At 58.2% G+C, this 27,236-nt stretch overlaps 11 protein-coding genes across 12 annotated transcripts; 7 read left to right on the forward strand and 4 right to left on the reverse strand.

Moving 5' to 3' along the window:
- Positions 1 to 1,047: 1,047 nt before the first annotated feature.
- SDRG_10667 lies at positions 1,048 to 4,667 on the forward strand. Of its 2 annotated transcripts, XM_008616668.1 has the most exons (13): positions 1,048 to 1,230; positions 1,283 to 1,378; positions 1,430 to 1,528; positions 1,583 to 1,669; positions 1,733 to 1,834; positions 1,880 to 1,978; positions 2,029 to 2,130; positions 2,173 to 2,271; positions 2,324 to 2,425; positions 2,475 to 2,573; positions 2,615 to 2,698; positions 2,745 to 4,453; positions 4,517 to 4,667. In XM_008616668.1, the coding sequence occupies exons 1-13, from the start codon at positions 1,048 to 1,050 to the stop codon at positions 4,524 to 4,526; spliced, it is 2,871 nt and encodes a 956-aa protein (XP_008614890.1). In that variant the 3' UTR covers positions 4,527 to 4,667. The 2 variants fall into 2 exon arrangements, with proteins under 2 accessions (XP_008614890.1, XP_008614891.1); XM_008616669.1 differs by lacking the exon at positions 1,048 to 1,230 and having other exon boundaries at positions 1,250 to 1,378; positions 4,517 to 4,526.
- An 800-nt stretch (positions 4,668 to 5,467) lies between these two features.
- SDRG_10668 (hypothetical protein) lies at positions 5,468 to 6,633 on the forward strand (the record flags this gene model as incomplete). Its single annotated transcript, XM_008616670.1, has 2 exons — positions 5,468 to 5,610; positions 5,658 to 6,633. The coding sequence occupies 2 exons, from the start codon at positions 5,468 to 5,470 to the stop codon at positions 6,631 to 6,633; spliced, it is 1,119 nt and encodes a 372-aa protein (XP_008614892.1).
- Positions 6,634 to 6,808: 175 nt separating this feature from the next.
- On the forward strand, positions 6,809 to 7,117 carry SDRG_10669 (hypothetical protein; the record flags this gene model as incomplete). Its single annotated transcript, XM_008616671.1, has 1 exon — positions 6,809 to 7,117. The coding sequence occupies one exon, from the start codon at positions 6,809 to 6,811 to the stop codon at positions 7,115 to 7,117; it is 309 nt and encodes a 102-aa protein (XP_008614893.1).
- Positions 7,118 to 7,132: 15 nt separating this feature from the next.
- SDRG_10670 (hypothetical protein) lies at positions 7,133 to 9,461 on the reverse strand (the record flags this gene model as incomplete). Its single annotated transcript, XM_008616672.1, has 11 exons — positions 7,133 to 7,324; positions 7,372 to 7,484; positions 7,549 to 7,703; positions 7,744 to 7,931; positions 7,977 to 8,060; positions 8,101 to 8,157; positions 8,211 to 8,324; positions 8,375 to 8,551; positions 8,599 to 8,782; positions 8,827 to 9,099; positions 9,148 to 9,461. The coding sequence occupies 11 exons, from the start codon at positions 9,459 to 9,461 to the stop codon at positions 7,133 to 7,135; spliced, it is 1,851 nt and encodes a 616-aa protein (XP_008614894.1).
- A 214-nt stretch (positions 9,462 to 9,675) lies between these two features.
- On the forward strand, positions 9,676 to 11,599 carry SDRG_10671 (hypothetical protein). The gene is made up of 3 exons (XM_008616673.1): positions 9,676 to 10,260; positions 10,310 to 10,855; positions 10,908 to 11,599. The coding sequence occupies exons 1-3, from the start codon at positions 9,731 to 9,733 to the stop codon at positions 11,488 to 11,490; spliced, it is 1,659 nt and encodes a 552-aa protein (XP_008614895.1). The 5' UTR covers positions 9,676 to 9,730; the 3' UTR covers positions 11,491 to 11,599.
- SDRG_10672 (hypothetical protein) lies at positions 11,542 to 11,887 on the reverse strand (the record flags this gene model as incomplete). Its single annotated transcript, XM_008616674.1, has 1 exon — positions 11,542 to 11,887. One exon carries the CDS (start codon positions 11,885 to 11,887, stop codon positions 11,588 to 11,590), a length of 300 nt encoding a protein of 99 aa, XP_008614896.1. The 3' UTR covers positions 11,542 to 11,587.
- Positions 11,888 to 13,009: 1,122 nt separating this feature from the next.
- Positions 13,010 to 17,958, forward strand: SDRG_10673 (hypothetical protein; the record flags this gene model as incomplete). Its single annotated transcript, XM_008616675.1, has 4 exons — positions 13,010 to 13,702; positions 13,751 to 13,951; positions 16,682 to 17,646; positions 17,697 to 17,958. 4 exons carry the CDS (start codon positions 13,010 to 13,012, stop codon positions 17,854 to 17,856), a joined length of 2,019 nt encoding a protein of 672 aa, XP_008614897.1. The 3' UTR covers positions 17,857 to 17,958.
- A 720-nt stretch (positions 17,959 to 18,678) lies between these two features.
- On the forward strand, positions 18,679 to 19,130 carry SDRG_10674 (hypothetical protein). Its single transcript, XM_008616676.1, has one exon. The coding sequence runs from the start codon at positions 18,747 to 18,749 to the stop codon at positions 19,056 to 19,058; it is 312 nt and encodes a 103-aa protein (XP_008614898.1). The 5' UTR covers positions 18,679 to 18,746; the 3' UTR covers positions 19,059 to 19,130.
- Positions 19,131 to 19,910: 780 nt separating this feature from the next.
- On the reverse strand, positions 19,911 to 21,436 carry SDRG_10675 (hypothetical protein). Its single transcript, XM_008616677.1, has 6 exons — positions 21,251 to 21,436; positions 20,843 to 21,196; positions 20,693 to 20,791; positions 20,453 to 20,652; positions 20,181 to 20,400; positions 19,911 to 20,134 (listed from the first exon to the last, which is right to left on the reverse strand). Exons 1-6 carry the CDS (start codon positions 21,422 to 21,424, stop codon positions 20,003 to 20,005), a joined length of 1,179 nt encoding a protein of 392 aa, XP_008614899.1. The 5' UTR covers positions 21,425 to 21,436; the 3' UTR covers positions 19,911 to 20,002.
- A 767-nt stretch (positions 21,437 to 22,203) lies between these two features.
- Positions 22,204 to 22,532, forward strand: SDRG_10676 (60S ribosomal protein L37-A; the record flags this gene model as incomplete). Its single annotated transcript, XM_008616678.1, has 2 exons — positions 22,204 to 22,206; positions 22,257 to 22,532. The coding sequence occupies 2 exons, from the start codon at positions 22,204 to 22,206 to the stop codon at positions 22,530 to 22,532; spliced, it is 279 nt and encodes a 92-aa protein (XP_008614900.1).
- A 365-nt stretch (positions 22,533 to 22,897) lies between these two features.
- On the reverse strand, positions 22,898 to 24,079 carry SDRG_10677 (hypothetical protein). Its single transcript, XM_008616679.1, has 5 exons — positions 23,966 to 24,079; positions 23,778 to 23,915; positions 23,644 to 23,730; positions 23,202 to 23,594; positions 22,898 to 23,155 (listed from the first exon to the last, which is right to left on the reverse strand). The coding sequence occupies exons 1-5, from the start codon at positions 24,071 to 24,073 to the stop codon at positions 22,985 to 22,987; spliced, it is 897 nt and encodes a 298-aa protein (XP_008614901.1). The 5' UTR covers positions 24,074 to 24,079; the 3' UTR covers positions 22,898 to 22,984.
- Between the last annotated feature and the right edge of the window lie 3,157 nt (positions 24,080 to 27,236).

Below are 27,236 nucleotides of genomic sequence, written 5' to 3' on the forward strand. Positions count from 1 at the left end.
CCTCTTGGTCAAGCGGCCGACGTTCGAGGCGCTTAACGCGACGGCCACCAAGCTCAACGGGCTCGTGGCCAACTCGACGATTGAGTTTCAGCAAGCGCTCGTCAAGGCCGGTGTGCTCTTTGAGACGACGCAGCTCACGGTGCAGACGGCGCAGACGAGCGTCGATGAGCTGGACAGCAACGGCCAAGTGATTGCACCAAACGACTCGAGCGACGGTGTCTTTGCGAACGCCGGGGTAGCCAATGGCCCGACGTTATTACTCGTAGCGCTCGTGGCATGGGTCTACCTTGAAGTAGGCGCTTAGACCGTCGCTTCCGTCGACTGTCACCGCACGCACTCGAAGAACGTTGCATGCGTATATATCCTTGAAACACATTTACACGTTTAATTGCTCACCATCAACAAGATGTCACCGAGAGGATGATGACGGTGCGCGCCAAGGGCAGCGTGTTGCTCGATCAACATGCACCGATACTTGGTGAGTGCTTTCTACACCTTACGTCGATGTCGATGGTATGCGCTGGTTGACGCCATGGGTTCGACCTTCTGAAAGGATGTTGCAAGAGAAGACAGAAAGGACAACAATTTGGTGGACAAGCTAACACAATTTCATTACTACGATATCTGCAAACTCTGCAGACATGCGTGTGCGGAATTTGATCAAGTCGTTTGTCGTCCGTGATGTCGCTGTCCTTATCTCTACTAATAACATCATTCTCCATGCACCTCGACGATGAACCTTGATGTTCAAGCACGGTGCAAAAAGTCGTGCCTCCCTTTTTGCTCAATGGCTCAATGAATAGCGAAGCCGAGGACAAATGTGTTGCACACGGATGCTATCGTGACATGTGTACACGTATTACGCAAGTGTGCTAGAGTACATGACTATGGAGTACTTGCGGCTGTAGACCGACGCAAGTGGGAACTGCACCTTCGTGTAGCGTCAGTGAACCGGTAGCGTGGGATGTCGGGACACACTCATGACCATATGGATATGGCGGCCGGTGGCAGAGAAGGGTCTCGAAGTTGCCATTTTGCAATTTGCCAATGGCCAACCAAGCGCTCATCGACGCGGCCGAAGCCGGGGACCTTGAAGCCGTTCGCGCGCAGCTTCCGTCGACAGCCGAAATGGCCGATCGCATGCACGCGCTCTTTATCGCATGCGACGCAGGCCACGTCGGTATCGTCGACGAGCTGCTTCCGTCTTGCGACGCCAACGCCACCAACGAGGTTTGTGGGTCCATATCACGTCTGCGCTTACGCACTGCCTCAATGTGTGTAGAAAAACCGCACACCACTGATGATGGCGGCCGCTGCAGGTCATATCGCGGTAATTGAGCGTCTTCTTCCCGTCTCGAACGTGGCGATCGCCAACAAGGTACTATTTCGTTACGACACGGCCGACCACTAGACTGATACTCACCTCAAGGGGGGATTGACAGCGATGGCGTATGCGGCAATGAATGACCACGTCGAGGCTGGTCGCCTCTTGCTGCCGTTCGTTGACATCAACGCCGCGAGCCCGACGGTACTACTATCGGCAGGCAACGAACGCATATCGGCGTCACCAACATTTGATTAGCCGTTGCACGTGGCCGTGCTGTACGGAAGCGCATCCTTCGTGTCGTTTCTTGTTCAGAATGGCGCGAATGTGAATCTGCAGGCGGATGTACGTCAATGACGTGGCAGCACCATGTGCAAGTACTGACATTGCCGTTTCCGACATCCATAGGACGGGTACACGCCCCTCGCCGTCGCCATGTACGACAACAACGTTGACATTGCAAAGTGTTTGCTTGCGTCCAAGCGTTGCGACCTCACGATCGAGGATGAGGTACGTGTCGCCGCGTCCTCGTCCTACGACGCATTGAATGTGTAGTTTTCTGCTAACACGCCACTCATGGAGGCCGTGACGAAGCGTCAGACTGAGATGGCCAAAGCCATCGCCGTCTATGCCGATCTCACTGCCACAAACAGCGTACGTCATCGTGACATACCACATATTGGCTTCATGACGAATCGTCATAGCGCAAATTTGTGCCCATGGACGTGGTCATCTTGACGCGGCAATGGGACTTGTTTGACGATTTCTTGCCCTTGTCGCCGCCCAACATGCGCGTCGGCTTCTTTGTACGTGTCTAAGAGCGTCAGGGTTCTAATCTCGTGACTTAGACGCAGCAGCCGCTCGTGGCGGCGGCAGCGCAGTATCGTAACGCAGCCCAGGTCCGCGGTCTCATCGACCGCGGCGCCGACGTCAACGCTGCGAGCAAGGTAGTATTACAATCGCCTTTCATCTCTTGCGCGAATCTCAACGGTCCGTTAGAACGGTCGCACTGCGCTCGTTGAAGCTGCTGCACTCGGCAAGGTCGACGTTGTCCACGTGGTATTGGGTGCCGGCGCGAACGTCAATGTGGCTGACACCACGGTACCTCACAATCTCCGCTCAATCTGCTGATCCCATCCTAACGCTGTAGACGGGAGAGACTGCGCTCATGCTCGCAGCAGCAGCCAACAGCCCACTTATCGTCGACCTTCTCTTGGCCCGCGGCGCCAACCCCTGCGCCGTCGACACTGTACGTAGCAAGAAGTCGACTTGCAGTTCATTGTGATGCAGGAGGGGCGAATGGCCGTGCACCACGCCGTCTTGGCCGACAACGTGGCCATTTTAGAGCTATTGCTCGCGACAACGACCCTCTCTGTAAGAAAGCATAGCCCACCCTCCCCACTCAAGGTCTGCAACTTAGGACCCGTCGTCGCTCGTGGGGCTCGCGACAGCGCACCAAAAGCACCGTGTCGTGCAGAGACTCCTTCGCGACGATCCGGCGGCGTGGCAGGCGGCGGCACCGAGCGACCTCTTTTGGCAGCCCAAGATCCAGCCGTACGACTTCAACACAAACCAAGGCCGCGTCTTCACCTCTGCCTACACGATCGTCGAGCTGCAGTACCTCGCGGTGCTTAGCGCCGTTCTAAGCAAGCGCGCCTGGTCGACCAAGCTCGCCGACGACGACGTGCGCGCAACATGGCAAGTCGAGTCGGGCTTGAACCAGGAGCAGTTTGCCTACTTGGAGCAAGAACTGCGTGTCTACCAGCGCCTTGTTGAAGAGAGCGCCATGTGTCCAGGGAGCGCCCACGGTGCCTTCACGACCGACGCGCTCATTGGCTCGAGCCTCATTGCGGAACTCCAGGCGCGCACCGCGAGCCTCGAGGCCGACGCTGTTCGTCGTGGCGACTACCACCCGCACTCGGACGACCAAGTGCTCGACATTGTGCACCCGTCGCTCTACTGCGCCATCTACAACCGGACGCTCTTCTCGCAGACGCCCAACGCTGCGTATGGCGACCGCATCTTGACGTGGAATCCGTCCAACATCCCGGCGACCGTCAACGCCGCCGACAATGACGTGTCGACGTCGTACCAATGGCTCCCTTCGCCGCTTATGGTCGACGCTGCGGGCCGCGCGCGCTTCACGTCATACGTCAACAACCTCCCGCCATCCGCGCCGGTCCTCGAGACAATCGAAGCAGCTTTTGCGTCGCTGCGTCCCCTCTTTGAAGCGGCCGTCGCGTCCAAGACGACGACGCCCCTCGTGCGCATCCCGCACCCCGGTCGGTTCCGCGTCTCGCGCTTCAAGTACGCCTCGGAGCAGTACACGGCGCAGACAGGCTTGAGCAACTACGAGACCGACGCCTTCCGCGCCTTTCACAAGGACCTCTTTGACGACGTGGACGACAATGAGTTGCCGTTCATTACCCCGGTGCTGCCGCCGCGGTTCACGCCGCCGCCCGTGCCGGTGCCGGTGACACCGCTCTCCGAGCGCGAACTCCACGTGATTGTCAAGATTGCCAGCATTAACCTCACGCCCGAGAAGCCAAAGTATGCGGGCGGCGCATGGCACATTGAGGGCATGGCCAACGAAGCGATCGTGGCCACGGGGCTCATCTACTACGACGTTCGCAACATCTCCGAGTCCCGTCTCCGGTTTCGCCACGTGTTTGACCCGACCGAGGCGCTCGAGACCGAGGGGTATCTGGACGAAGGCGGCCTGGAAGCTGTGTACGGCGTCACCAACGGCGTCTCGGAGAACGTCCAGGAAACCGGGTTTATCACGGCGACGACGGGCCGCGCGGTGGTCTTTCCCAACTTTTTACAGCACCGAGTCGATCCGTTTGAGCTCGTAGACAAGACGGCGCCGGGGCAGCGCAAGATCCTCGCCTTCTTCTTGGTCGACCCGAGTCGCGCGGTTGTCTCGACAGCGCACGTGCCGCCGCAGCAAGCAATGTGGGCGTCACTCGCAAGTTCCACGGGGCTCCCGACGGCATTGGCTGCGGAGATCGACGCGCTGCAAGGCACGATGACGCATGCGGAAGCGCGCACGCACATGGAGGCGCTCATGGCCGAGCGTGCCGCAAGCCAACTCCTCGCGCGCAACAACGTGTACGCCGTCTCGCTCTGGTACGGAGACTCCTATGACAATATTGATGATGATGATGTTTCTCACGCGACTCGATGGTGCAGTGAGCACTAGGTACACATTGTCGTTTGAAGGACGATCGTATTGTCGCGCATTTTTATTGACCGATGGACGGCAACTGCTGGTGGTACAGCTCCGACTCGTCCTAGAATTATGGCCTGACTTGAGCTATGAAATGGAATGTGTGTGCCGCAATCAAGGTCCTGAAGCAATGCATCGCTGGTGCTAGTGAGAGATCTGTAGTCGCGCGTATTTAATGGCCGCGCTTGTCGGGACTAGAGTCGGCAAACTCAAATGAGTACCGCACACGCGAGCGAGAGGCTGAGAACAAGGCCTTTCTTTCCAAATCGCTGCTCGCCCAAGCCAAACTTGGAGCCAAGTGGATTGATCAATCCTGTCTTGCGACACGCAGATCATTGACCCAAGGTCTTGTTGAATTCGTTGAATGAAAGTGGTCCCGTTGTCCACCTCTGCTGCTCGTGGACGTGGGTGCTGAAATGTGTTGGCGTGTGACTGAGAATGTGTGAATTGGACATTGGCAACTTACCTCAGCGTAGCGGCTGGAAGATAGAATTCGGCGCGACAAGCACACTAATGAATATCGAGCTCCAGATTGGTTTTCCTTGAGGCACGAGGTGTAGAATATCCCCAGTGGGGATTCCCTATATTTTGACACTTTGTCGTCGTCTCGTGGCAAGTCCAACGTCCTGGCTCATTTCTTTTTCAAACTCAAAAATGATTGGGCGACACCAACAGGTGTTGGACTGGACACTGCGACGTCCGCGATGAAATCGATCGCACCGAAGAGCTTCATTTCCCAACTTTCCTTCCGCTCAGCATGCGACTCTTTGCAGTCCTCGTGTGCCTGGCGTCCTTTGCACTTGCTCTCGAAACACCCTCGCCCTCCAACGAACAAGTCCCGAGCCTGCGTCACCTGCTTCCGGCTAAAGGTGGTGGCGGTCACGGTGGTGGTGGTCACGGTGGTGGTGGCGGTCATGGCGGTGGCGGCGGTGGTCACGGCGGCGGTGGTGGCGGCGGTGGCAAGCCTGCTCCTGCTCCGGCCCCGCGTCCAGCGCCAGCTCCAGCCCCGCGTCCGGCGCCAGGCCCCGCACCCGGCCCTCGCCCCGTACCTGCGCCAGTGCCCGCGACCGGTCCCCGCCCGATTGCACCGGCTGTACCCGCGAGCCAGCCGATGCCCAACCAAGGCATGCGCCCGATGCCACCGGCAATGATCTACACGCCTGTGCGGCCCGTCGTCTTCGTGCCCATGTACCGCCCCTACGCGTACTCGTACATGTATTTCCCACCGCCGTACTTTTACTACCACCCGTACTACTACCCGCTCTACATTACGCCGACGCACTGGACGCAGTACCCGTGCTACCAGACCAACTGCCAAGCGCGCTACAACCAGTGCCTCGCCACGTACAACAACGACGGCTGCGTCTGCTACCCCGGCTTCCTCCAGTGCGTCCAGACCAACTGCTACAACGACTACACGCCCGCGTACCAGCAGTGCCAGTCGGCGATCCCGAACGCCAACCGCTGCGTCTTGACGTGCGCGCCGCAAGCGTACCCGGACCCGGCAGTCGCGCCCGTCCAGTACAGCTTGTACTCGACCATGTGGATCCAAGGCGCCAACGCCACAGGCTTCCAGAACTACGCGTACGCCTTCACAGAGACACTGGCGTCGTATTTGAGCAGCAACAGCAGTGACGGCGCATCGAACACTACGTCGGCGACGATCGGCAACCCGCCCGTGGTCATGGCCAACGTGACGCTCTCCAAGACGGCCGACATCATCGTCAACGGCACGTCGCTGCTGCAGGTCGACGTCTTCATCAAGCGGCCGACGTTCGAGTCGCTCAACACCACTGCCAACAAGCTCAACGCGATCATGGCCAACAAGACGATGGAGCTCCAGAACGCGCTCGTCAAGGCCGGTGTGCTCTTTGAGACGACGCAGCTCTCGGTGCAGACGTCGCAGACGAGCGTCGATACGCTCACCAAGGACGGAGGTATTCTCGTAGCAGATGCGTCGCAGTCCCAGTCCGATACCATCAGTGACGGCGTCATGGTCAATGCGGCTGCCACCGCGTCTCCGTGGCCGTCGGCGACGATCATGGTCGTCTTCCTTCTCACGGCTCACGTCCTAGGCTAGGAATACTATTTGGCATTTACCTTAGTACTTATTTACGATTTTATATCGCTTCTTTGTATCGACTTGATACTATACACTGTCGTACGGTATCCGCAAGACAAATTCGTGCGCGGATGGTACCTCTAGAAATACATATCCAATCTATCGGTTGACGAAGGTCATTTCCGACCCGAGCATGGACCAGCCGGTCGGGTTCAAGCCGGCGCTCGTGGAGCGCCTCCTCCGCAGCGCATGGAAGCGACTTGCCGAGACCGAGGACGCCGATGGAAGCGATGACAGCGCCGACGACGACGACGCTGCCATTGCCGACGGGCTCAAGGTCAAGATCCAGCCCGACGCGGTGCCTGTCGCGGCCGAGTTCCTCCGCCTCTTTGTCCTGCAAGCGCTCGAGCGCGCCCAAGAAGAAGCCATGATCGACGGTAGCCCCGAGGTCGAGCCGCGCCACGTCGAGCAGATTCTCGCCCTCTTGCTCTTGGACTTTTAGTGCATGTTCGTTTGGTTACTGGAAGATTGCTCGCTGGAGGAGCTGGTCGGGCGAGACAGGCGTCGTGTTGTCCATGGCCGCGTCGCTGGTGAGAACTGCCGGAAGCACCATGGTCGAGGCAAGCGTCTCAAAGGACCCGAGCGCGTCGGCTGACATGGGCGACGGGACCGTGGCCAGTGGCACCCGCGGCCCAACCACGATGGCCGACTACAGACAGGAGATGATGAGCGTGGTCATCCCTCGGAGCTTGGCACCGGAATGTCCTTCTTGCTGCGGCTCGAGTCGCGTCGGGTCGGCTCCTTTGTCGTCGCGTTCAGCTTCATGCGATTTGTTATCGCAATTTCAACAATGCGCTCTTGGGCAATTCCTACAGTTTGTATATCAAGTCGATTCAAATTCGAGAAAGAGGATCGTGCAAAGTGAAAACATACCGAGAATCGCCGGCAGTGGCATGTCCTGGACAGCCGCAATGTACCCGTTGCCTTGCAGCACGTGCTTGTCAGTTCTCAGCACTTCGAGAAGGTGCAGAATCGGCGCGCGCAACACGTCGTGCTCCATCGAGCACTTCCGCGTGAGCTCCAAGTACCTAGTCCACCGTCGTATATCGCGCATCACATCATCTCTACTCTTGGGTCTTGCGCTCGGCGATACGGAGCTTCTCTTGCGCACTCTGGGTCTCAATCGCCTTGGCCGCGTCCGCTGCACGCGTCGACGTCTGAATTTGGGCTGCTTCTTCCTCGAGCGCCGCCAGCTGATCTTCAAAGCGCTTGACTTCGGCTTGCTGCTCCAGGTCCAATTTGTACAGTGAGATAAGCTACTGCAGACGATGAGTGAAAATCGCTCGAAATTTCAAAACGACTTGGGTCTCGGTCTCGACAAAGGCGTCGACGAACGCCTCGATGCTAGGGACGTCGAGCTCGGTTTGGATCGTCTCGAACGTTTTCTGTGCCATTTCAGCGCCAAACCGAACGATTCAAATAAACCTTGTGGCGGAGCGGAGGGTCGGTGGCGTCGGCGATCTTCTCTTTGGCTTCGGCCGCCTACACCACCACCACATGCGCAATTTGTCGCTGGGCAGACTCGTCGTATGTACGGCATTGCTCGCTTTCATCGACGCCAGCACTTGCTCCCGCGCCGCCGCTCTGTCGTGGATCAACGCCATCATGCGGGGAACGTCCATATGCACAAAGTTGTCTTCGGGTGGCAGCTATCGCAAGAGGCTACTTGAATAGAATCGCAGAGGCGACCATATTGTACCTTGAGCACACGCTCGACCGCGTCGGCTTCAGCCTGCCGTTCCAAGTCGGCGAGCTCGTTCATCGTGTCAGTCGCGACTTCTCGGGTTGTGTTGATGCGCTCCTCGGCTTCAATGATCTTTGTTTGCGCGTCCTGGATGTCCGACTCGAGCTTGCGCTGCACTTGGCCCAAGGACAGCTACCGTTCGCTACAGAAAACCCCGACCGAAACCAGCGAGGTCGCACCAGCTCTTGGCGAAGGTAATCGATCGCTGTGCGCACGGCGGCTTGCTGCGTCACAGCCTTCATGCACTCTTCCTCGGCCTTGTTGAAGCGGTGCTGGACGACCGAGAGGCAGTGAGCGACCGCTTGGTCGTTCTCTTGGACGGCGTGGACGCCGCGCAGCTGCTTGCGCATGCTGTCGATGCTCCTAGACGCACGCATGAAGCGTCGATACGTCCAGGCGCGTAGTACTTGTCGATGGTTTTCTTCTCTGCATCCAGCGACGCAATGTCCTTTTGCAGCGCCAGAATCTTCTCGTGGTACGCCATGTCGCTCTCGAGCAAGTGGTTGACCGTCGGCTTGGTCGCCTCGTCCGCCAGTATCGACGGTCGATGGCCAAGAGCCGATGCACTGCGGTGCCGGACCAGTGGCTTTGTCGGCGTCGCGAGCTGCGCCATTGGCGGCATCTCAGCAAATGGCTCGACGTGGTCCTTCTTTTTACGAAGGCCATGGGCGCTCGCCACTCTACACACAAGCACGGAAAGCACGTTCGATCACCACCATGGTGGGTACCGTAGGGGCGACGGCGCTGGTTTCTTGGTCTTCTTCTTGGCTTGGCGTGGCACAGCATGCGCGGATTTTGGCAGTGGGGGCTTGCGCTGCGGCTTGGGCGACTCCAAGTAGACAATGTACTGGTCGTCCGACGCGCCGGGCTCGACCTTGGCGATCGCGCCGGTTGTCTGCAGGAGGGCGAGGTTGGATCTGGAGCCGAGGAGGAACTTTTGGTGGTCCCGCAGGTGGTTGTCTAGTAGTGCATTGTACTCAGGGATTCCCTCCGACGCCAGGAATCGCGTCGTGTAGGCCGGCGATCTTGTGGGGGTGGCCATCCCAACCACTGCGGTTACACTGTCCTTTCTGGTGTAGTCGTTTAGTTAGTCGTTCTGGATTCCGTGCAAGGCGTATCCGGATGTGATTGATGTTTTCTATTTAAATAGGTTGCTTCAGTCTGGTTTCTTCCAGTAATTTTTTACAACATTTTATTTTCCATCATATCCGGTCGACATATTTTTATAAAGGTCACCTCTGTATTTGTATGGTGTAGAAAAATAAAAATAAATTCCACGGCTTGGACCCGCTGACCGGTCATAAAGACCCGATGGCGTTCTCGTTCCTCGGCCTCCCCGCGCCCGTGCGCACCTACGCCAAGCCGACCGAGCCGGCGCCGACGGCCGCGCCGGCCGCGAGCATCGTCGTGGCCAAGGCTCCGCGCCGAAGCGTCCCGGCGTACCCGCACCGCGCCAAGTTCGTCCCGCGGGCGCCCGAGGACTATGGCGATGGCGGCGCGTACCCCGAGATCCACGTCTCGCAGTTTCCGATGGGCGTTGGCAGCAAGGACAAGATCAGCGACACGAACGTGCTGGCGCTCCAGGTCAACGAGAGCGGCCGCGCGCAGTACGATGCGATCGTCAAGAAGAAGAACCAGATCGTGTACAGCAGCTTTGCCGACGTGGTCGAGAAGGCGCCCGAGGCCGAGGCGCTCGAGAAGCCGTCAGTGGACGAAGAGATGGAAACCGCTGCCAAGACCAAGGCGGCGCTCGATGCGCTCGTGTCGGGCAAGGTCGCTGCCGCGCACCCGATCAACGCCACGCGGCAGTTGTCGGTCAAGGAGAACTCGAGCTATATCCGGTACGCTCCACGCTCTTTGTTCAAATGATAGACGCCACTGTGTTTGTAGGTATACGCCCCACGACCAAGGCAATGGCGACAAGCCGCCCGAGCAGCGTATTATCCGCATGGTTGAAGCGCCCGTGGACCCGATGCAGCCGCCGAAATACAAGCACAAGAAGGCGATGCGTGGCCCTGGCTCGCCGCCCGTGCCCGTGCTGCACTCGCCGCCGCGCAAACTGACGGTCCAGGACCAGCAGGCGTGGAAGATCCCACCATGCATTTCGAACTGGAAGAACGCCAAGGGCTACACGATTGCCCTCGACAAGCGTCTTGCTGCCGACGGCCGTGGTCTCCAGAAGGTCACTGTGAACGACCAGTTTGCGTCCTTTGCCGAAGCCCTCGCGATTGCCGAGCGCAAGGCGCGCGAAGAAGTCAACATGCGTGCGAACGTTCAGAAGCGTCTCGATGCCAAGCAGAAGGAGCTGAAGGAACAGGAGCTGCGCGACTTGGCCGCCAAGGCTCGCATGGAGCGGTCGGGAGGTCGCGACGACCGTCGCCACAGTGACGACGACGACGATGACGACGATCCGCGTGCGCGCCGCGAGCGTGACAAGTACATTCTGCGTGCTCCTGCGATGTGGAAGCTCATGCAATATATATCGTAGGCTCCGCCACGAACGCATGCGTGAACGCGAGCGCGAGATGCGCCTCGAGAACCTCATGGGCAAGAAGGGCAAGCTCGCGCGCGACGAAGACCGCGACGTGTCGGAGAAGATCGCGCTTGGCCAGCTCCAGGGCGGCAAGGGTGCGAGCGGCGCGCAGTTTGATTCGCGTCTCTTCAACCAGACGCAGGGCATGGACTCTGGGTTTGGCAACGACGACGAGTACAACGTGTACAGCAAGCCCATGCTGGACCGCGGCAAGGCGAGCGTGTACCGGCCCAAGGCCGACGCCGAGGGGATTGACGGCGACAAAGACTACGCCGACCTCAAGAGCTCAAGCACGAAGCGCTTCCGCGCCGACAAGGAGTTTGCGGGCACCAACCACGCGCAGACGCGCAGCGGACCCGTCCAGTTCACCTACGACGACGCGCGCGATCGCAAGCGCAGCCGGTCGCGCTCCGACTCGCGGGACCGTCGTCGGAGCCGCAGCCGGGAGCCCAAGCGGCGGCGCCACAGCGACGACGACCAAGAGTCCAAGGACCCGTTTGACGTCGACCGGTTCCTCTCGGACGCCCGTCGTCGATAAGCGCTTTGTATAATCGCATGCACCCTTTTTAAAGTCATAAGTGACTAGTGATGAGGATGTTACAAGACGTTAAATTAGTCGACATAAGACAAACCCACTAGTTGAGAAGGAATGCGATGCTCAAGGGGTCGGACAAGGGTCCACGGCACGCAGCTCCTGGTGTCGGCGACGCCGGTGCCACGGTGCCCTCGGCCTTGGCCGCGAGCTTGCGCGCCCGCATGCGCATGTACTTTTGGCGCTGGCGGAGTCGCTCCTTCTCCCGGTTCTCGCTGTAGTACGTGCGAAGCTTGGCGAGGACAGAGTCGCGGTTGTCCTCGTAGTACTGCTTGGAGCGCACGCGGTTCGTCTCGAGCTGCTGCTTGGTCAAGACGCGCTTCTTCATGGCCCCCGCCGGCATTTCTCGTAACTTGGCAAAAAGGAGTCTGCTCAATGGCTTGAAAGCGCCGCTAAGAGTCCCACGCTAATGGATGTGCCCGTGTGAATGGACGAGCTTGGATGCCACATCACAGACACCAGCTTCGGTACTGCTCGCCGGCGTGCTTGGCCAGTGTAGCTCGCCGGATCTGGGTGACGATGCCGTACTCGATGCACAGCGTATGAAGAAGGAGACTGGAGGAACTGTACGTTGGGTCAACTTGGCCGTTTTGGTGACAATGTGAGATAGTATGTGTTAAGCGGCAACAGATAAGAGCTGGTACGACGCACGAGCAGTCGGTCCGTGATCACTCGAGGAATAAAAGGCAAGAACGAGCTGGTGCTGCAAGACCGACTACGAACGACGTGGGTTCTTGTCGCTACGCTGTGTTTGCACTGTCTGCACCCTGATCAGAGATGGGCGCCTTCGCACGTACCCCGAGCTCCACGCGTGAGGATGTGGTCGCGATGTGGCCTTGACCACTCTGTTTTCTCTTGACCAGCATCTGTTTGCTCGTAATTATCTTGTTCAAGTACATGTCCACCGGTGGCGGTGGGACGCGATGCTTTCCTCGGCTTGAAATTGGTCAAGAAAATCTCGATATAGCACTACATGCATCCAAAAAAGTCTATCGACTCATTTCACGCTCCACACAGGGTTCGGAGGTGCGAGGGTCTGCGGGTTGCCGTCGAGATGTTAGCATTTCTGTCTTATTTAAGCGAATTAGCTGTCGCGAGCGCTCTGATTGGATGCCACATCATTCAAGACATCACTGTCCGTCACGTGGCACGCGATTGGTTCCATGTGGCGTCACTCGACGACCTCGCCGTGGCAAGGACCTGTTGCACATTGTACTGGTGTTAGCTATGATTCCCAACGCGTGTTGGTGGTAATGAAGGAGAGGATGTCCTGGTAACCTCGTCGTCACGCTGTCCACGGCGCTGTGGCTGACTGAATTTGAACCACGTGCTCTGGTCAGACTCGACCACGGGCGCACCCACGTGATCGCTGCGCCGTCCGAAGATGAGCTGCCGTGGGACGAGCAAAAGGATGTGGGCAAAATTTCAAACTTGGTATCTTTCTCACTTTTCAATTTGCCTCGCCATGGCCGAGTACACTGCAATGATGAGCCCGTCCGGGTGCGCGCCGGACGCTGCGGCGCCTCGGAAGCGGTACCTCAACATCGCAATCTCCAACGACAACGAGCAAGGTCCGTCGTTCCTGTATCCTGCCAAAGACTGCGGCTACGAGAACGTCCGCGCGGCCTCGGAGGAAATCGACGCGATCCGTGTGACGCTCAACCGCCCCAAAAAGCTCCTCGGTGAGTGGCGCTCGACTGCTATCTCGGGCAACGACCTCCTCGGCAGTTGCCTCTACTCGGCTGGTCTCGTCGCTGCGTCGGCCGGGTACCTTGCGCCCATCGGCTTTCTCCTCGTCTCGCTCGTGCTCTACGTCTTCCGCTTCATCTACGAAGAAGTCGTGACAGCCTTTCCGCTCAACGGCGGCTCGTACAACTGCCTCCTCAACACCACATCGAAGCGGTTTGCGGCGATTGCGGCCTGTATGAGCATCCTCTCGTACCTCGCAACCGCGGTTGTCTCGGCCACGTCGGCGACCTTTTACTTTCAGTCGCAGTTCTCAGAGCTCCCCGTCCTCGGCACCTCCATCGGGATCCTCGGGCTGTTTGCCATCTTGAACATCATTGGCATTGGCGAGTCGGCGGTCGTCGCGCTCATCATCTTTAGCTTTCACGTGCTGACGCTCACGATGCTCGTGGTCGTCAGCGCCATCTACATGGTATTCCATCCCTTTGTTTTCGACTGTGTCTAATATTGCCATCTCTAGTTCAAGCACCCGGATATTATCCGAGACAACTTCCACACGGCGCTGCCCAACGTTGACTTCGCCGGCAACATCATCACGGGCAACATCGCGACTGCGCTTTTCTTTGGCTTTTCGTCGGCGATGCTCGGCGTCACGGGGTTTGAAACCTCGTCCAACTTTGTCGAGAGCCAGCAGCCGGGCGTCTTCCGCAAGACGATGCGGGTACGTCCATCGATAACATGACATTTATGTCCACACCTCACAGTACTATGCTAGAACATGTGGGGTTTTGCGACCGTCTACAACCCGATTCTGTCACTTTTGAGTCTCGGTGTGCTCCCGCTGCACAGCAAAGACGGGCTCCTGGCCTTCCGGAGCACGGTGCTGGCGCAAATGGGCTACATTGCTGGCGGCAAGTGGCTCCAGCTCTGGGTCGCCATCGACGCGCTCATCGTGCTGGCAGCCGGTGTCCTCACGTCGTACGTCGGCATCACGGGTCTCATCCGGCGCCTCAGCAACGACCGCGTCGTGCCCGCCTTCCTCACGCACGAGAACAAGTGCCGCGGCACGCCGCACTGGATCTCGATCCTCTTCTTCATCGTGAGCGCGAGTCTTGTCTTGGTCCTCAACGCGGACGCGACGATCCTCGGCGGTGTCTTCACCTTTGCATTCCTCTCGATGATGATCCTCTTTGGCGCCGGCTGCATCACGCTCAAGCTCAAGCGCCAAGACATTCCGCGCGACGTCCACGCGCCGTGGTGGGCGTGTATCCTCGGTGTCACCATGGTCGGTATCGGGTATTTCTGCCAGCTCCTCGGCAACCCGCAAGTGCTGGTGTACTTTTTCCTCTACTTTATCGTGATTGCCGGCGTCGTCTTTGGCATGGTCGAGCGCATTGCGATTCTCCGCCTCTTTATCTTTGTCATCAACGTCGGTTGCGGGAAGAGTAAGAGCAAGCCGACGACAACAACGACGCCCGATGTGCTCGAGAGCAGCCAGCCGACCAAGGTCCGGTTCTTTGAGAGCGAGAACCACCGCGTCGCCAAGCTCACGCAGGCCATCAAGACGATGAACGAGCGCCCGATGATCTTCTTTGTGAAGGCGCCCAACCTCACGACGATGAACAAGGCCATCATGTACGTCCGCCGTAACGAAATCACGCAGCACCTTCGGTTTGTACACGTGTACGCGGACGAGACGGACGCGAATTTGGCGGCGATCCAGGAGATGCGCGACATGGTCACGCTCTTCGACTCGATTTACCCCAAACTCCGCATGGACTTTTTGTCGGTGGTCGGGAACTTCGACCCGGCCATGATCCAGTGGATTGCGCAAGAGTACGACGTGCCGACCAACATGATGTTCATCAAGCAGCCGAGCAACCTCGCTGCGCACAAGGTCTCGTCGCGCGGTGTTCGCGTCATCACGGGCTAAATGGACAGACGGATGATGTCGAAAGACGACATTAATTCCATAGTAATACAATTATAACGAGAAATTCATACAAGGTCAATGGACAATACCATTGCGTGGATCTTCCTCGTGGTTTTTGTCCCATTTGATGGGCGAACTAGGGTAGCATCACTGAATACTAGCAGTCGGGAATTGAAGTGGCACGTCTCCAAGGGTGGATGCTGCGTCCGCGCTTGAGCTTATCACGACTCGTACTCGATTGAAAAGGTCCATGCGCCAGTAGTCGCTTGAATCGTTTAGTCGGTGGACGATGTGGCACCAAATAGTCGTTCGATTTTGTGGGCACATCCTTGCCAAAAGATCAAGCGGCAGCTGACCAATCGCAGACGCCGGCTAAAGATAGCTGCGCATGGATTGGTCCATGCGCACCAATGGCATCGCGGCTGGGGAATCCGGCTCTGGAGTTGGGCATTGGAGCTTTTGCCATGTCGAACGACTACGGCGAGATGGAGTCGCCGACGGTGGTCACGCTGCCACCTGAGGTTCCGCCCACGGGCCCGAAGCGGTACCTCAACATCGTCATCTCCAACGACAACGAGCAAGGCCCATCCTTCCTCTACCCAACCAAGGACTGCGGCTACGAGAACGTCACCGCGCCGCCCGACGCGATCGCCGCCATCCGCGCGTCGCAGAGCCAGCCCAAGCACTTGCTCGGCGAGTGGCGTTCGACCGCTATCTCGGGTAATGATCTCCTCGGCAGCTGTCTCTACTCGGCGGGCGTCGTGGCTGCATCTGCCGGGTACCTTGCGCCTATCGGCTTTTTCCTCGTCTCGCTCGTGCTGTACGTTTTCCGCTTCATCTACGAAGAAGTCGTGACGGCCTTTCCGCTCAACGGCGGCTCGTACAACTGCCTCCTCAACACCACATCGAAGCGGTTTGCAGCCGTGGCGGCGTGCCTGAGCATTCTCTCGTACCTCGCAACCGCGGTTGTCTCGGCCACGTCGGCTGCCTCCTACTTCAAGTACGAGGTAAAGCTCTGCTACGCTTGAACGATACCTATCTGCGATGGCCTTTAGTACCCGGATCTGCCGCTCCTGGCGACGTCGATTGGGATTCTTGCGCTCTTTGCGATCTTGAACATCATTGGCATTGGCGAGTCCTCGGTCGTCGCGCTCTTCATCTTTAGCTTTCACGTGCTGACGCTCACGGTGCTCGTGGTCGTCAGCACCATCTACACGGTATTCCATCCACTTTTTGAATGTGTCGAATATTGTCATTTCTAGTTCAAGCACCCGGACATTCTCAAAGACAACTACCACCAGCCATTGCCCGACGTCAACTTTGCAGGCAATTTTATCACGGGCAACGTCGCGACTGCGCTTTTCTTTGGCTTTTCGTCGGCGATGCTCGGCGTCACGGGGTTTGAAACCTCGTCCAACTTTGTCGAAGAGCAGCAACCAGGCGTCTTTCGCAAGACGATGCGGGTACGTCCATCGATAACATGACATTTATGTCCACACCTCACTGTGACTATGCTAGAACATGTGGGCGTTTGCGACCGTCTACAACATCCTCTTGTCGCTTTTGAGTCTCGGCGTCCTTCCGCTCAACGCGCCGGATGGTCTCCTGGCCAACGAGAGTACCGTGCTGGCGCAAATGGGCTACATTGCCGGTGGCAAGTGGCTCCAGCTCTGGATCGCCATCGATGCACTTGTCGTGCTCGCGGCCGGTGTCCTCACGTCCTTCGTCGGCATCACAGGTCTCATCCTCCGTCTCAGCAACGACCGCGTCATGCCCGCCTTCCTCACGAACCAAAACGCGTGCCGAAGCACGCCACACTGGATCTCGATCCTCTTCTTCATCGTGAGCGCGAGCCTCATCCTCGTCCTCGACGCCAACATCAAGATCCTCGGCGGTGTCTTCACCTTTGCATTCCTCTCGATGATGTTCCTCTTTGGCGCCGGCTGCATCACGCTCAAGCTCAAACGCCAAGACATTCCGCGCGACGTGCAGGCGCCGTGGTGGGCGTGTATCCTCGGTGTCACCATGGTCGGTATCGGGTATTTCTGCCAGCTCCTCGGCAACCCGCAAGTGCTGGTGTACTTTTTCCTCTACTTTATCGTGATTGCAACGGTTGTCTTTGGCATGGTCGAGCGTGTCGCGATCTTGCGCGTACTCATCCTCGTCGTCAACCTCGTGTGCGGCAGCGATAGGCGCGAGCCGTCGTCGCTGTCCAAGGGCCGGTACTTTGAGCGCGAGAGCAACCGTGTCGCCAAGCTCACGCAGGCCATCAAGGACATCAACGAGCGCCCGATGATCTTCTTTGTGAAAGCACCGCGCCTCACGACGATGAACAAGGCCATCATGTACGTCCGCGCCAACGAAATCACGCAGCACCTCCGGTTTGTGCACATGTACGCGGACGAGACTGACGCGAATTTGGCGGCGATCCAAGAGATGCGCGACATGGTCACGCTCTTCGACAGCATGTACCCCAAGCTCCAGTAGGCTCTCCAAGTCTGCGAACACCGCGCCGACAATGACGTTTCCGTAGGATGGACTTTATCTCGATCCACGGCGCGTTTGACCCGGCGATGATCGAGTGGATTGCGCGCGAGTACGACATCCCGACCAATACCATGTTCATCAAGCAGCCGAGCAACCTCGCTGCGCACAAGGTCTCGTCGCGCGGCGTCCGCGTCATTACGGGCTGAGGAGCTCAAAGCACGAAAGGCCGATCGAATAGCGTATGGACTCGTCGCTCTACTTGTGGCTAGTTTCGACTAAAACAGGCAAAACGTGGTGTAGTATGGCTCTTATGTGTGGCACGTTGGCATAAATGTGGTTAGTTGTGGCACCACACGACAATGTTGTCCGGCGGCTAGGTATGCTGCGACTAATATCGCGCCCGACCGGTTTGTAAACATAGCAAGAGGTGCACTGGAGTTGTACGTGCAAATGGGACAGACCGTGCACCGGTGGACGCGACTCGGCGCGGTTATCGGCGCCAATTGGCAGACAGAGTGGATGCGTCGAGCCAATCATCGTCGCGGAGCCTTCGCCCTTGCTGCTTGGCACGTGTGATACGACGTGGGACATGCGAGGCGCCCATGGCGCCAGCGCGCGTGGAGATTGCAGCCGAATCTGATTGCCATTCTTATCACAGAAAACGTCTGTCCTTACGTCGCAGCTTCAAGTGGACTGCACGTCCAGAGGATTCGACCGTACGAGTACTACTACAAGGACGTCCAAAGCCGCGGCCGCGCGATGCGATAAACAAGTAGCTTGCATTGCTCCGGGGCAAAGATGGCGGCGCGCAGCCTTTTTTTAACGCGCCCGTCACATGAGATTCAAGGCTTGAATCTGCAGATGCCAGTTGGACGACCGACGAACGTTGTTTCCTTCTACGCAGTGCATGGCACCTTGATGTGGCACGGCTCTAGGTTTTGTATACACTTTTCTATACGAGTGTTTACAAATTGGGCTCGCCCTTTTTCTTCGCCACGTCTCACGAACCACTTCAACGTGCGCCACTTAGCACCGCGGGCACTTGGTCACTTAACAATTTGCCTCGTCCGCAGCAACCAACACCAATTTCGACACCATGGCTGGCAGCAAGCACCCGAACCCGACGTCGGTCGAACTCCTTTGCCAAGCCAAGAAGCAGCGCTGCGTGAGCCAGAAGCAGCTCGAGAGCAACCGCGCGCGCTCCAAGAAGTACTATGAAGAGCACCGCGAGCACGTCCTTGCGAAGCTCCGCGCCAACTACCTCGAGAACCGCGAGAAGGAGCGGTTGCGCCAGCGGGAAAAGTACCTCCGCCTCAAGGCCCGCAAGATGCTCGAAGAGCAGCAGGCGCGCGCCGCGGCCACGTCGCCCCTCGACATCCGCCTTTGCGTCTCGTTCATCCTCAACTAGATAGCCCTCGATAGAAGTAGCGATAGAAGCAGCGTATTATACTATTTAATCTATATTGTCCTTAGCAATCGACGGGCATGTTCTTCGTTTCGACGGTGCGGCGGCGACGCCCACCCATGATGCGTGTCCGAACAGGTACAACCGGTCGCCCCTCCCACCATGCACCAACTTGCATGTGCATCCAAGGTGGTTGTCTTCGGGGAGCGGTTCCGCTCGCTTTGCTGCTGAAGCCGCTCGGCCTCTCGCCGGAGAGCGTTCCTCAGCCACGCTCCGGAATCAGGACCAAGCGCCAACCCATCATGTCGCGCGCCAACAAACCGCCTAGCGTCGTCGTACCGACTTCAACTTGAACGTCGTCCATGTGTGTATGTGGGTACCTCTAGCTATTGCCGTGCTACTTCCCTCTCGGACGTACAGACACGCGGGCAATTTGATAATGGCGAAGATTCCATTGCTCCATACAGTCGGCTTGGCGCAGAGCCTTAGAAATGCACGGGTCCGCCACCATGCTTGCCATTCCTGAAGGTGTCGACGTTCACATACATAACGCACGTCAAGTGTATCCAGGATCACCGTCTTTCCGAGACCGCCTTTCCGGCAATCGAGTCGCTGTTTGCTCAAACACGCAGCGCGACCGCAAGCGCCCACAAGACTCTTCCCGTGGACGCATGCACCAGCTGGTATACCTGATTACAAGTCGCGTCCGACTGCTTTCTTCTCGCGAACGCGGAGCATCTGAGAACGCCATAGGGAGTGGCTGGGGCGCAGGGGCATAGTAGCCGGACCCGTGCCCTCCACAAATCTCATGCAGGTGGGCCAGGTGTTTCCACCTGTACTACACCACACCGTAGGACACGGACTCGTCCACCGCACTGCAGATTTAGTCGCCGACGCCGTCCCGAAGAGAACTAATGATTCCGTGCTTCTAGCGTTGCGACTCTGTACTACGGTGTGGCGGCAAGGAAGCGAACGTTGAGAAAAGCAACGAGAATGAGGCGCTTGCCCTCGGTGACGGGCGCCGCGCCGTGCACAACACGCCCGCTGTGCACCACGACGTCGCCTTGCTCGATGTGAACCTACTCGCGTCGTCAACGAAAGCGATTCAGTCGTCGGTAGAAGTACCGTTGTCTGTGTTGGGGCAAAGAACGTGCCGCCACCCACAAAGTCGGTGCGTTTGTTGAGAAGCACGTTGAACGAGAGGACCGAGCCGTCGCAGTGCAGTGCGAGATCCCGCTGGGCGTCCTGCGCCGCCTCGTACTTGACGAAAAAGAGATCTCGAAACGACAGGCGTGTTGACGCTGGGAGCTGGAAGCGCGAGAGAAGCAACGGGAAGAGTCGGTCGCTACCAGAATGCCATAGAATCTGGTACGGCAACCAGAAGTCGACGAACGCACCACAATGTGTCTTGGACCCAGTAGTGCTCACTTCGAGGAAGGCAGTAGCTCGGAAGGTCCGTCGTCGGGTACGACGTATGCCGCGTCGTGTGCCACCCCGTTACGCGCGTCGTTGCCTCGAGCTGACTCAGCACGTGCTCACATTCGGCTTGCGACCAGATTCTGGGAAAAATGCATGGCGTTGCCAACGCGTCTGGTACCTAGTCCGATTCAGACGTGCCACATTGATTGCGTTCGCACCGACAAACTTGCTTGGTAGCGCGCCGCAGCTACTGCTTGCGCAGCCTGCTTGCGCTTCTGCAGCGACGCGACGTCGTACAGTGTCGCAGCATGGCACGCCTAATAGCATCATCCATCGCTAAGTTGGCTGTACGATTGCGCGGTACGCACCTGCAAACGACCGATGAGGTCCATGGAGCCACCGTGGAGCTGTGCCAAGTGCACGGGCAGGTGGCCATCCAAGTCGGCGATCGCTGCAAGCGATGAGTCGGCTTCCAGAAGCAGCTGCACGAGGCCCACATTGCCGCGGAGAACGGCAAGATGCAAGGGCGTGCGCCCGCCCGACTGAATGTGCCCCACAACGCTCAAGTCCTCGGTCTGGAGACGCACGCCAATGCCCTCGATAGCGAGCAACGTTTGCGCCAACGGGTCCATGTCTGCGTCGACAGCGTAGTGCAGCGCTGCGTAGCCGTGGTTGTCGATGGCATTGACATTCACAGGTATCCTCGCACGCGCCGCGAGCACCTAATAGCGCAGACGGAGTGGCATCGTCGTCGATGGATGCTCCGAGACTTGTACCTCCAGCGCCAGGTCTTCGTCGTACATGGAGGCGGCAAAGAGCAGCGCGTCCTGGCCCATCACCTGTAGCGGGCGGTCCATATGGACATCCGCCGAGCGCACGATGCGCTCGAGCGTCTCAACCGCCGTGCTGAGCGTCGCGAGGCCCGCCCAAGCTTCCGGCGACACCGTCATGCTCGAAAACCTCTCGCAAACTATAGTGCAACTTGGGTACCTTTCTTGCCCATACAAACAGCCATAGGTTTTCTCACGACAGGCGTGTCAATGAACAGGCGCAAGGCCTCTCGCTGCCTCATCTGCGCCGATAGCACCGCTGTATGCACTGCTGCATTCGTAGGGCCAACACAGGGCCCAACACCATATCCGCAGCTTGCTACATCCGTCCGAGTCCCACCGGCAGCGACCACGTTGACAACCAGAATGGTAGACAGCGGAGGATTCGTCACCGGCGCGTGTCGTCGCCGCGTTCAAGTAGCTCCAACGCTGCCTCTACGTGCCCGCTGGTCCCATCTGCGTTATCCGTCGCATGCATGTCGGAAGCTTCATGCCTCTGCGCCCAAGTCTTCTTCGTCTCTTTGGCGCCTGCATCCTCAAGCTCCGTGGCGTTTTGCACGCAAACATGCAACGCCGGCACGTCCCGCATTTCTCTACCTTGGGTGGCGGCGCCATGGGATACGAGGGCGCTGCACTGCGCCAAGCGTCGAGGGAGTTCCGTACGTCGTCTCAAAATCGCTGATGGTGGGTTGGCGCCAAAACCCTCTTTGTTTCGATAAAATATTTGATATGGGAGGTATGCGGTCTAAGCAGGTCTCGCATGTGATTGGTGGAAACCCATGACTGGTGCGTAGGAGCGTTTGAAATGTATTGGATTTTGACTGGTGGCGCGGTCGCTGGGTTTGGGTCTCGAGCTCAAACGATTCCGCTCACTCGGATTCCCAACTCATCTTCTGAAAATGGTACGTCGAGCGCACTGGCCGAGGTCGCAGCCGCTCACTCCTGCCTGTAGACCAAGGGTACCTCTAGTTACGGTAAGCGCCACAACAAGACCCACACGATCTGCAGACGTTGTGGCAAGTCGTCGTACCACATCCAGAAGAGCACGTGTGGTTCGTGCGGCTACCCGGCCGCCAAGATGCGCAAGTACAACTGGTCGGCCAAGGCGCTTCGCCGCCGCACCACGGGCACGGGCCGCATGCGCTACTTGAAGACCGTCCCGCGCAAGTTCAAGAACGGCTTCCGTGAGGGCACGAAGGCTGTCTCGAAGAAGGCCGCCACCAACTAAATGTGCTGCTTGCCCATGAAACCAGAGTTGGTCGGAGGAGACGACGTCGCGAGGCCAAGGCGCTGTGTGCTGCTTCGTGGCGCGCTGCAAGTTGACTGTCTCAATATCGAATCTCTTCCATTATGGAACCCCGAGAACCTCGTTCGTCCGTCTTCCCGTCGCAGGCCCGTAGGTGCCATTCGCCTACGCCGTCCCCATGGCGAGGCAAAGGTCGCGCCAAGCCAAAGGCCGCTCGCGCCGCACGTAGGATCACAGGCAGGAACCAGATGCAGCAGCCAACTCAACAGGTCCACGCACACTTGGTGGCGAGAGTCTCCATCGCGTTGCATGCAAATGGCGTGACGAACTGGACGCTCAGCGCCGTAGGAGACAAAGTACAAGTCGAATAGATTTGGATTCAAAACACCTCGCAGGACGCAGGTTGCCATGCGGAGACGCCGCTTGGCTTTGGTTCATTTCTCTTCGCCAAAGGTCTCGAGGATGCTCGCATGGAGGCGCTCCATGGCGCTCGAGACCTTCTCGAGGAGCTCGGCGTCCTCTGTCTCCCGCATCTCCTTCTCTTCGAGGTACTGGTTGTACAAGGCGACGATCGTCTCGATGTGGGCGCTCTGCTTTCGCTCCGTCTAGATTGCCGTCGCATGCACGCGACCAAGGTTCACTCGTTCGTACCTGGCGGTCGTCGGTGCGCATCGTGGCGTGAATGGCCTCTTGCAACGCGACGAATGTCGAGACGCGCCGGTCCTTTTCATCCCCGAACGCCTGTGCGGTCTTGCGCTCGTGGCCCTCGACCTGTGACGTCATCTTCTTCTCGCGCTTGAGGAGCTTGGTGTTGTCAATGTCGAACGTCTCGTGGGACTTTTCCAGCCGCCTTGTGATCGTGCCTTGGAGCGCTTCAATGATATTGGGCACAGTCACTTGGATGAACTCGTCGAAGAGCACTTGCACGTTGTTCTCGCGCGCCTCTTCGTTCGCGATCGTCTCGTCTAGCCGACCGTTGAACGCAGCGTTCGTCTTGGCCTCCATCTCGGCATACGCGTCGTCAAAAGCCGACGTGAACGAGGCCTGCACATCCTCCTCTTCAACGACTCGTGCAGGATGACGCAGTCAGTACCTTGAGCATCGCAATCGACTCGTCGCGCTGCCGCGTCTCGTCCGCCAGCTTGACTTCAAAGTGGTGGCCGCGTGTCAGAATTGCATCCTACATGAGCACATCAGCTGCGGTCGCACACAGCGATGTCGGCGTACAAACTGCCGCTGGATCTCGACGTTGCGGATATGCGTCGCGTCCTTGAGCTCGTCCATGTCCTCCTCGAGGTTCTCCTCGGCGGTCTCGATGAGCTCGGTGCGCTTGGACTCGAGGAGGCCATCCAGCGGCGGTTGGATCTACGTGGCGTCGCCATGAGCTGCCGGTGGCCATGCCCACAGCGCCCTACCACGCGCAGGAGCGGTCCATTGGGCGCGGCGATCGTCTCGTTGAACTTCTCGCGGTACGCCTGGAAGCCGCCATCGTCAGGCTCGGCCGCGACTTCTCGACTGCTCATGCAAAATGTATCTTTGGCTTGTACAAAGACAAGCGCCTGCGGTTTCACCTCCCACATTTGATCGACTGCCCATCGCTGCATTAAAATCCGATACAAACTGCAGTATGCGTTATCACAGTGTACGCAAATAGTGTACGAAATTACTAGCGGACATGCCTTGCAGCACGTCTCGCGGCCTCGTCAGGAGAACGACCTCTGCACGGATCAGGGCATGTCTTTGTACGCACGGAGCCGAGTTATACATCTCTTTGAGCGTTGTAGTGAGCCACGGACGTCATGGATATTCAGCCGAGATACGAGAGAAGGACACACGATTTAAGAACCACACTATTTTACACAATAAGATACTCTCAGACGGCCAAGAGGCGCAAGCTTGGATGGACCCGAATGGCCTTGTTGGTCAACGGCGCCGCCAGTCGCAGGCCTAGGACGGTAAGGGTCGACAAGCGATACGAAGGGCGTGTACCTTGCAGCGACGAGATGCGGGAGAGTGCCACGTACGCTTGGCCGTACTCAAAAACCTTGCCGAGGTGCAAGATGGCGCGGTCAAACGTGAGCCCTTGGCTCTTGTGGATGCTGATGCCATAGGCCAGCGTGAGTGGGATCTACGCAGATCTGAGCAACGCAAGCGCAAATTGCTCTAGCAACCTGCTGGCGACTGGCGATAACCGAGTCGTTGGCCGTCACGCCAAACTCCTCGAGCGGAATGACTTGGGAGATGCCGTTGGTAAAGCGCACGAACGGCAACATGGCGCCCGGCGTGAAGCCCAAAATCTACATCCACATGAATACGCGTATATGTGCAAAGGCGCAGTGACGTACGACGCCGCGGGAGCCGTTGACGAGGCCATTGGCAACGGAAATCGTCTTGGTGAGCATGACCTTGGCGTTCTCTACACGGATCAGACTCGACATGCGCACCAATATGGATATGTATACTCTTGAGAACGACACGCGTTGGCACGGGGCAGCCAAAGAGGTACTCGCGCGGTCCGCTACGTCGAGCCTCAATACGCTACCACAAGAATGGAATCGCACCGGTCCTTTGCCGTATACTCGTGCGCCACGCCGTCCAGAGCGTGCAGGTGCTTTTGGTTCATCTAGTAGACATGTCATTGGCATCAACAGCTTCAATGAAGGTCTACCTGGAGAACGTCGGCGTTGTGCGTAAAGATGTGGATCGCGTCATCGTCGTCGTCGGTTGCCTTCTGCGTCGGATTGATTCGGTCCGTAGGTTCGACGCGCTCATTGAGCTTGGTGAGCATCTCCTGCGCAGGAGAGAGTGAGGGACGCAGCGCGAGAAGGTACATGTCTACCTGCGTGTGCGTGCCTTCTCGGATCGCATTGAGGATCGTAATGAACTCCGAGTCCTTTTGGCGAAACACTTGGTTGAGTGAGAACGTCGCCTTGATGCCCCTAGACGCGAGGTCAATAGGGTCATACCGCGAGCACGCGCAACGTACGTGTCCCAGCTCGGCGCTTCGAAACAAAAGATGGCTTGCTTGTCCGTCGTGACGGGCGGCAGCTACCGAGCGGCAATGAAGAAGAGAAGGCGCAAGAGGCAACTGTACTTGGTAAAAATCGCCCGAGAGAATGAGCTGAATGCCACCAAAGAACGCCTGCGACTTGCGGATCTTGCGGGCGACGCCTTCGAGAAGCTCAAAGAGGTCCCCATCCAGCATAGAGATTTCGTCCACAATCAGAATCTGGGCGGCGCGCCATCTAGATAAACCATGATGCGCTGGGACCACATGGACAACCCAGAGCATACCGGACAACGGCGTCTTTCTTGCGCTCGATCAATGCCACGACGTCATCGAGCTTGGTCGAGGGAAGCGTTGCGCTCAAGCCCGCAAAGTGGTGCAGCGTCATGCCGTCTAGCACGAGATATCAGATCGTATCGCATGCGAAAGCGTCGTACGGATGTGGTAGGCCGCGATGCCCGTCGTCGCAGTGCTGTAGAGGCCTTCCTGCGGCAGTCGCTTCTGCAGTTGTCGAAGGAGGTACGACTTGCCCGTGCCAGCTCGGCCCGTGAAGAAGACGTTTTCCTTCCGCGCCACTGCATCAATGATCTAGCTCGAACATGGTATCGCATGCGAGTGACGACGCGGGGGCACCTCTTGCTGTTCGCTGGTGAGGGCGACGCGGGACCGCTTGGTCGGCTGGGACGACGTCAGTGCACGCGCCTACATGTTCGTATGAGCCATAATGTTGTAGATGTCGTCTGGAGACAGTACCCGCGGCGGTGATGCTCGGCGCTTGCGCAACTTCTTTGCCGGCGACGGGCTCGGCGTCTTCAACACGTGGTTTGTTCGGTCGCTCAGCGGCGTCCGCATCGGCGCTGCCTGGTTCTTGAGCGGCGACACGATCCGCATCGTCGTCTTGGACATGGCGCCTTGCGTGAGCGCAAAGTCGCGGAGCGCGATTAAGTCGTCGGGCGTGCCATTGAAGAGGTTGTACTGCGTAAAGGTCGTCGCATCGCGCCTATGGTAGGCGTATGAGCCGGCAACGCGCTTGTAGCCATTGCGTACCTGATGAACGTCATCTTGCCGCGCTGGATCTGGCTAAAGTACACTATGCAACATTGGAGCATGAGGCGTCGACGGCGCATCGTGCGGCGCACCTTCGGCCGACGGTGTCCGGATCGCCATCTTGGCACCCGCCGCAAGAACCTGGAGGCCGCCCGCGCGCTTGAGGATGCGAACGCCACGAAGCGACTTGGACGACTTGCGCTGGCCCGTCGCTGTGCTGGCGACTTGCACGTCGAGGTCGCATCGGTACCCAGCGTCGACGTTCTCCATGGCCAAATCCCAATTGCTGCAACTCGAAATCCACCGCGCGTTTGAAATTTTAAAAACGACTCGCTTTTGATTGGCTGTTTGAAAAATACTTGCTCCTGATTGGCGGAATCTTTATTGCAAGCAGAGGACCATCCCGCCAGAAGTGCATCACGCCCGAGCGCTGCGGGTCGATCCCAAATGGAACTGCATGGGTCTTTGGATAGTTGCAGCAGTTAGATATGCGCCAAACGTGCTCGGATAAAAGCGGCTTCAACCTACAAGACTGCTACAAGCGATCGACGTGCGATCAGTCGCACAGAGCTCTCACAGATTTCTGCTAGCGTTAGAGTATCACGCCCTTAGTACCACCAAAGCTCTCGCTA

The sequence above is a fragment of the Saprolegnia diclina genome, assembly GCF_000281045.1.
Source record: "Saprolegnia diclina VS20 unplaced genomic scaffold supercont1.37, whole genome shotgun sequence".
In the NCBI taxonomy this organism is placed as follows: Eukaryota; Oomycota; class Saprolegniomycetes; order Saprolegniales; family Saprolegniaceae; genus Saprolegnia; species Saprolegnia diclina.

What these genes read in the sequence shown, in the direction of transcription:
- SDRG_10667 (XM_008616668.1), top strand. Translation starts at nt 1,048, where the DNA reads ATGGCCAACCAAGCGCTCATCGACGCGGCCGAAGCCGGGGACCTTGAA. An exon ending in ACGTGGCGATCGCCAACAAG is followed by an intron (nt 1,379 to 1,429) that starts GTACTATTTCGT and finishes ACTCACCTCAAG; the next exon opens with GGGGGATTGACAGCGATGGC. An exon ending in TCAACGCCGCGAGCCCGACG is followed by an intron (nt 1,529 to 1,582) that starts GTACTACTATCG and finishes ACATTTGATTAG; the next exon opens with CCGTTGCACGTGGCCGTGCT.
- SDRG_10671 (XM_008616673.1), top strand. Translation starts at nt 9,731, where the DNA reads ATGGCGTTCTCGTTCCTCGGCCTCCCCGCGCCCGTGCGCACCTACGCC. An exon ending in GAGAACTCGAGCTATATCCG is followed by an intron (nt 10,261 to 10,309) that starts GTACGCTCCACG and finishes CTGTGTTTGTAG; the next exon opens with GTATACGCCCCACGACCAAG. An exon ending in GCGCGCCGCGAGCGTGACAA is followed by an intron (nt 10,856 to 10,907) that starts GTACATTCTGCG and finishes TATATATCGTAG; the next exon opens with GCTCCGCCACGAACGCATGC.
- SDRG_10674 (XM_008616676.1), top strand. Translation starts at nt 18,747, where the DNA reads ATGGCTGGCAGCAAGCACCCGAACCCGACGTCGGTCGAACTCCTTTGC.
- SDRG_10675 (XM_008616677.1), bottom strand. Translation starts at nt 21,424, where the DNA reads ATGACGGTGTCGCCGGAAGCTTGGGCGGGCCTCGCGACGCTCAGCACG. An exon ending in ACGAAGACCTGGCGCTGGAG is followed by an intron (nt 21,197 to 21,250) that starts GTACAAGTCTCG and finishes CTGCGCTATTAG; the next exon opens with GTGCTCGCGGCGCGTGCGAG. An exon ending in ACCTCATCGGTCGTTTGCAG is followed by an intron (nt 20,792 to 20,842) that starts GTGCGTACCGCG and finishes TGATGCTATTAG; the next exon opens with GCGTGCCATGCTGCGACACT.
- SDRG_10677 (XM_008616679.1), bottom strand. Translation starts at nt 24,073, where the DNA reads ATGAGCAGTCGAGAAGTCGCGGCCGAGCCTGACGATGGCGGCTTCCAG. An exon ending in ATGGACCGCTCCTGCGCGTG is followed by an intron (nt 23,916 to 23,965) that starts GTAGGGCGCTGT and finishes GACGCCACGTAG; the next exon opens with ATCCAACCGCCGCTGGATGG. An exon ending in AGTCGATTGCGATGCTCAAG is followed by an intron (nt 23,595 to 23,643) that starts GTACTGACTGCG and finishes GAGGATGTGCAG; the next exon opens with GCCTCGTTCACGTCGGCTTT.